This window comes from Lepisma saccharinum, chromosome 4, assembly GCF_977018435.1.
Source record: "Lepisma saccharinum chromosome 4, izLepSacc3.1, whole genome shotgun sequence".
Lineage (NCBI taxonomy): Eukaryota > Metazoa > Arthropoda > Insecta > Zygentoma > Lepismatidae > Lepisma > Lepisma saccharinum.
In genome coordinates this window covers 9,232,224-9,239,842 of record NC_139232.1, presented here as the reverse complement: position 1 = coordinate 9,239,842, position 7,619 = coordinate 9,232,224, and the positions used below count along the sequence as shown (strand labels likewise).

Here is a 7,619-nt window from a genome sequence, read left to right as displayed (position 1 = left end):
GAGTTCATCGAGGAAGCTCACGAAAACCATTGACTTTTAATGGTTTCGTCGGCAGCGTAATCTTGATACAGTGTTGCACATTCGAAACCTCCAAACGATCCCCATCGACACAAAACTCTTTCAAGGATATAAACTTAAGCAGGACGTTGCTGGTCAAAACTATGATTAAAATGTTTTATTATCTGTGACTCTTATCGTCACTTCTAAAGCGTATTTTTTTGTGTATATAATTGCAGAACTTGGATGAATTACAGATGATGAATTATAACCCAGGTTAGTGCTCGTTTTGCAATATTTATATAAATGTCTGGATATGTCCGTAAAAATAAGCGAGCATTACAGGCCGCAAATGTCGGCATCTCCGCCAGCGCCGCCCGCCACGCTTCTCCCGATCTCTCGGCTGCAGATCGAAATGGACGCACGGTACATGGTATATTATACAATGTAATGCAGTGCGTTCAACGAAAAACCGACCCCGGTTACGCTACGCTCCATCCACCCTTCCTCCCTCCTCCTCCTCTACATCCCCTCTCGCCCCTTCCTCGCACCCCCTCACTTCCCTCTACAAGACTGCCACAACAACGAAACAGGCAAATGGGCCAACTATTAAACATGTACCGCGGGGCGGTTTTTCGTTGAACGCACTGTATCTCGTATCTTCTTACGAAACTGAGATGGTAGGGGATACACCTCTGGGTCATTCCACATGAAATCACCCAATTGAAAGGCCAAAAGTTGCTTCATAGTCATGGATTTGATTCATTTTTTTAACAAAAAAATATGTTGAAAGTTACAAATTTTTGAAAATTTGAAGATCTTAAGAAATTAGGCGGACAAACGAACGCACAACGTGACACAAAATATGCCATTTCTCGGAAAATATGTGGAATATTGTGACGATTTAGGCATTGTTGGAAAGGAGAAGGACGGTCCTAACGGAGAATACCGGTGTTAACAATTATTACTTGCTCAGAAAGTAGAAACATATTTAAATAAAATATGTTGTACGAAAAAACTCTCCACTTCGGCTAAATATTTGATACGGAGTACCAGGTTTTACCACAATGAAAATTGTTACACAGCATAATCAATACATGTTCAACATAATATTAAAAAATTATGGATGTAATATTGTTCATAATAAAAATATCACAGGTTTCTGTGTGAACCAATGTTTCCTCTGGCATGCAGTTATATTTTTGAAAAATGACCTCACATTTGACATTTGACAGATTGAAGCTTTCCACTAAAGGTATTTCATTTTCATGTCGTAACCTGTTTCAACCATTTGCATTTGAGATTGTGAAAAAAGTTGCATGGCATGAAATAAAGCTTGAAATATACTGAAAACAATGTTTCTAACACAGCTTTCTATCATTTTTCTGAGTTATCATAATTGTCGCAACTGTCTGTAAAGGTAAAGAATTCCGGAAGTCATGAAATGAAAGTGGCCATTTTTTAAACGAAGTCAAGTTTTAGAAAAATAATGTCTGCTTTGAACTACCCTTGCATAGAGGTTAGAACAACAAAAATATGCAAATTTTTAAAAATGGTAAAGCAGCCAGTGCTGGACCATTCGGTATGTACTGACCCATATGCATTCCAGACAAAAACTCTGGTCTTAGTACAATTTCTGTGAGCCAAAGGTGGATAAAACATTACAGTAATGCTTCTCCCACGTATTCAATAAATCCATTAATATTATGTGTACTCATAGTAGTGGTAATTTGTGAGTGTTTTAGGACCATTTTTATTGTACAGTAGGTAAAGGATATTCAGGTTCATGAAGACATTCTATAATACAAGGTAACCAAAAAAGTTCTTGCCGTACTAGAGCAGTGATAAACAAAGAGCAATACAGTGGACGGTACGTACCTTTAGGTTTCGAAGTAATCTCCATCAGCATCCAACACCTTTTGCCAACGTTCCTGCAGCTGCACAATACCCTGGTGATAAAACTCGGCGAGCTTGGATGCAAAGAAGTCCGTGAGTGCGTTCCGTAGGTATCCCTCATTTGCGAAGAATCTCCCATGGAGGTGGTTGTCGAGGGAATGAAACAGATGGTAATCTGTTGGTGCAAGGTCCGGTGAATATGGTCTGACTGTTTCAGCGGAAACATGGAACCTTTCTGCAAGTTCATCACACGTTAGACCACTGTCCTCCTCGATGGCTGCTTTCAGGGCCTCGTCATCCAACACATGTGGTCGTCCATTGCGAGGTTCATCCGAAAGGCTCACATCTCCCGAACGGAGTATCTGGAACCAATGCCTGGCAGTGCGTTCGTTCACGGCATTCTCCCCAAATGCCTGGCAAATGTGACGACTTGATGCGGCAGCTGACAGGCCCACTTTAAACTCATACAACAAACACACGCGAACAAGCTGCTTCGATACCTTCATTTCTCTTCGATACTAGACGAGCTATTACTGCTGTGTGTGTGCAACGTGCCTGTATTACTGACAGTCGATGATCAGACTAACATCCGATCACTTGGCAGGCACGTGCGTCATTTCGTTTCCTCTCTGTGAGCGCGTTATTAATGGGACGTTAAAAACGGCAAGAACTTTTTTGGTTACCTTGTACATGTATAAAAAGGCATGATCACCTGTAAGAAAACTTTCTCTCATGTAATGGTATAAAATAGGTTACATCAAACTCACATTAAACGACGTTCGAGGTGTCTTTATTCCATTGTGTTAAAGTCCGTCAAAGGCTTTAATTAAAAATGATATCGTACTAAAGCGGACAATCAATTGTTCGTCAACGTAACTAAAGAGAATGACATCGATACCATTAAAATCGTTAAAAAGTTAGCACTTTCCGAACCTTTCGCATTTTTTTCTTTAAGCAAGTTTATTTGGACAACAAAATTTCTTTGAATGATAACCGTAAGATGCAAATGGAAAAGCAATTAGATAATAATACAAAAAAAATATCATTAAATTTTATTTTAAACGTTATGTGCATAACTATCAACCCAAATAGAAGTTTTGATTTAGGCTAGAAACCAACATATTGAATACAGTTTCAATGATTTCATTACACAAGTACACATAGAATATATAAATATGTATATTTCTTTAGGATGTGTCATTGATGGCACTGTTTAAATGAACTTGCTTAGTCGCTGTAGATTTACATTTCGTGAGTTCATGTTGGTATATCTATAGTTGACTGAAGATTAAAATACGAATATTGATGCCAATTTTTTTCGAAAGGAATTTCCTTTGGGTGTATAAAAACACATTTGCAATTTATTGCCTCCTTTTGGGATTAAGCAAATATGAATACACATGTTTGGAAATATTTCAGATTTCAAAGAAAAATTAGAAATTTATGTTAAAATAGGTGAAAACATTTCACGACAGGCCTTCAAAATAAAATGATACAAAATTCTGGACCTTTTAATTTCATAAAGCTTTATCGACCTCTTCCACTAATATCTTTCTTGAGATAATAATAAATTCTAATATATTTCAAACCTATAACAATTATTTCTAGACAAAACTTTCAGAAAGAATTCTGATTTGATTAGCTGTTAATTGTGTTTCAGTTTGAATTACATTATTAATGCTAATATGTTTTGTGTTAGCATCTATCTTGGACTTGTTTCTATTACCATTGCTCGTTGTTGTAAAAACTTAAGGAAGTGATTTTGGTTTTCCTCATTCAATTTCTCTTTAGGCATTCTACCTTATTATATGTATACTTTTTCTTTCCTTATTATTTGTTATTGCTTATTGTAGTAGGTTGTAGATTTTTCAACAAATTTAATTTACATCACAATAAACATTAACTTTATTTCCTACTTTGCTATTATCTTTGTTAAAAGTCAAATAATTTCCTTTCTGAAGAATAATTTGAAAATATTATTTCATTTTGACCAAATGCGTAAAAGAAGATATGTTGCGTAAAACATATTGCTACAAAAATAGTCTGGTTTTTCTCTAATTTTACTTTTTTTGGATTTGATTCATTAGAAACTTATCATTAATTTTATAATCATTTAAAATTGATAATGTTTTTGAATACATTATTATTAATGTATTATTAACCTAAGCTAACCTAACCCAAACCTAACCTAACCGACAGGACAATGGGAGCCAAGGTAGGCAATATCACAAGCTCTGCGCTCCCATTAAGAATTACCCTTCAAGTCGATAATATTCCCATGTGCGAATTTTTTTGTGTGTAAGGCGAAACAGGATAAGGTGAAATGGGATGTCCCGTTTCGCCTTAGAAAGTTAGTGTCACATAATTCATTTGAAATTCTATTGGGGGAGGTGAAAACCCAATAAGGCGAAACGGGAAGACACGATCTGAATGTAGTTAACTATGTAATTCCATAGGTTTCAAAATTAAGGTTTGCTCGATTATTTAATATCAACTTATCAAAAATTATACCATTATAGTCCGTGTGTGCTGAATTTTGTTCTTTGCTCTTTCATTCACACCACATCATCTTCGTCTGGACAACAGTGCTTCCCTTTGATACATATGAATAGAATTCTTGAGCATCATACAATTGACCCTTTCACTTTATCTTCAAGAGCTTTACAATATAGATGTATTAGAATTCATCCCATAAACACAATACGTTTGACATATACAAGAATTACAATATTCAGTATGAAACACTAACTACTAACTAACTAACTCTCTAGCCTTCTTAAACCCGAAGGTTCATGGCTGCAGCAACACAGGCCTTCCATCTGTCCCTATCTTGAGCAAGATCTATATATTCTTTTCCATCCCTACCAATTTCCTTGAGATCCATCTCAACGTTGTCCCTCCATCTTCGTCTTGGCCTTCCTACAGGTCTCTTACCATCAGGTTTCTCAACAAGAATCCTGTGAACTCCTCTTTCCTCTCCCATTCGTGCCACATTGCCTGCCCACCTAAGTCTTCTTGATTTAATTATTCTAATAATATCTGGACATGAATACAAATTATGTAGTTCTAAATTATGTAACCTTCTCCACTCACCTGTCTCCTCATCCCTTTTAGGTCCAAAGATTTTCCTAACGATCTTATTTTCAAATACTATCAATTTATGTTCCTCTTTCAATGTAAGGGACCAAGTTTCACATCCATATAATAATACAGGCAAAATTACTGTTTTGTATATTTTAACTTTTAGTTTCTTAGATATTAAACGAGAAGACAAAAGTTCATGAAGAGAGAAGTAACATGCATTTCCTGAATTAAGCCTACTTTTTATCTCATCTTTAATATAATTTTCATTTGTTATTATTACTCCTAAGTATTTGAATTTGGAAATTGGTTCAAACAAGTTGTTATCAATAATTAAATTTTGATTATTACCTAACACTTGGTTTCGGACTGTAAGCATATATTTAGTTTTGTCTTTGTTAACTTCCAAACCTATAACTTTAGCAGTTTTGAAAAATATTTTAGCATTATTCTTAATTATATTCACATCATCCCCCAGTAAGTCTACATCATCTGCATATGCTAACAACTGAGTCACACCATTTAATTTTAGTCCTTCTTTAGTTTCTTTTATCTTCCTTACAGCATATTCTAAGGCAAAATTAAAGAGCAATGGAGATAATGCATCTCTTTGTTTTAACCCATCATGAATTGTAAATTTGTCAGACATATTAATACCCACACGAACTTTACTTTCTGTTTCACTGGTGCATATTTTTATCACACTAACAAGCTTCTTAGGTATTCCAAAATCTACTAATATATTATATAATTTATCTATTTTGACCGAATCATATGCTTTTTTTGAAATCAATGAAAAGCTGATGGACAAAAAAAAATGAAACACACTAGAAACAATAAAAATAATGAAACAAATGAATATAATTTTGTAAGGTAATATATTTATTGGATAATTTTTACAGCTGTGAAGATCAACAACATGAAACAACGTGAAGAATAAAACTCAACATCCATTTTTTCAGGGAAAAATCTTTCTGTCGACCTATCTGAAAAACAAGAAGGCAGAAAAATAGAAACTACCACAAGTACAATTCCATCTATATGCATGATATGCATGATAAATTTTAGCAAAAACGTACTAATTTTGGTTATATTTATTGACACTGCGAATAAATAAAAATTATTCATAACTGTTTAGAAAATGTACATAGAATCTTTTTTTAGTAAGTAACTATTATATATGCTCAGAAATACAGACAATAAGCTAACGTAACATTATGGAAAACCAGAGGTCTTTGCTTCGAATCTCTTCTAAGAGAGGGATGTTTAGTTTTCTCATATATTCTTCCTCACGATGAAACTGAAGGTGTAATATGACCAAGTATGTTAATAAAAAACACAATATATTCCTAATAAGACTTTCTTTTTCTAATAATAGCATAGTTCTGGTTATAATATTTCATACTTACGGTACATAAAAATGTATTCCAATGATCGATTTTTAAACAATTTTTACTTTATACTGACATGAATGATAAACATTTTTAGCAAATATGTACACAAAAAGACTTACCTACTTTGGTTTTTAATATTTGCCACCGAAACCTCCATGGCCACCACCAAAGGACCCTCCGCCAAGTCCTCCATGTCCTCCTCCGAATCCTCCATGACCTCCTCCGAAACCACCGCCACCACCTCCAGAACCACCTGCACCACCGTGGCCTCCAGGAATCAAGATCGGCTGGGGAATCACAACTGGGTGAGGCACAGGAACAGGGACAGGCACTGGTTTAGAAACAGGAACAGGGACGGGCTTTGGGATTGGGACGTTGACGTGCTTGTAAACTGGAACGGCGACCTTCTGGACTACTGGATAAGGCACTGGCTTATCGACTGGAACTGCAACCACCTTGTCCACCGGATAAGGGTATGGCTTGGGTACGTGGACTGGTCTCTTGACTTCTACGGGGACGAAGACTGGCTGAGGAACGGGGTACGGAACTGTCCTCTCCACGGCATAAGGAACGGCCTGAGGCACTGGAACTGGGATGTTCCTTGTGACGGTGATGACCCCACCGCCTCCTCCTCCACCCCCTCCGAAGCCACCGCCAGAACCTCCTCCGAAACCACCGTCTCCTCCTCCGAAACCACCTCCGTGGACTCCTCCGAAACCACCACCACCTCCTCCGTGGCCTCCTCCGAAACCACCACCACCTCCTCCGTGGCCTCCTCCGAAACCACCACCACCTCCTCCATGGCCTCCTCCGAAACCGCCTCCGTGGCCCCCTCCGAAACCACCACCGCCTCCTCCATGGCCTCCTCCAAAACCACCTCCGTGGCCTCCTCCGAAACCTCCGTCGCCTAAACCTGAGATTCCTCTTTTCTGTTGTTGTTTCTCAGCATTTTGTTCTTCCTCTTTAGCTTTGGCAGTTATGACCAAAGCGGAAAGAGCTAAGAACATCTGGAAAGAGAAGAGACGAGAATAGGTAACTTTATTAATAATGATTATAATATATAAAGCAACTAAAATCAGAATTACGAAATATATTTTCTATTCATTGTTTTACATTATATCTGTACACTCATCATTATCTTTTGGTGTTAAAAGAGAAAGGATTATGAGGCACTTAATCACCGGAACCTTATCTTACGTTTTGGATACGAATGCTTAAGTCAATATATGAAATGGAAGTTTAATGTTAGAA

General features: G+C 36.9%; 1 protein-coding gene across 1 annotated transcript; it reads right to left on the bottom strand.

Annotated features, from left to right (window-relative positions):
* Positions 1-6,499: 6,499 nt before the first annotated feature.
* On the bottom strand, positions 6,500-7,375 carry LOC145986841 (uncharacterized). The gene has a single exon (XM_083121314.1). It carries the CDS (start codon positions 7,373-7,375, stop codon positions 6,500-6,502), a length of 876 nt encoding a protein of 291 aa, XP_082977440.1.
* Positions 7,376-7,619: the final 244 nt, after the last annotated feature.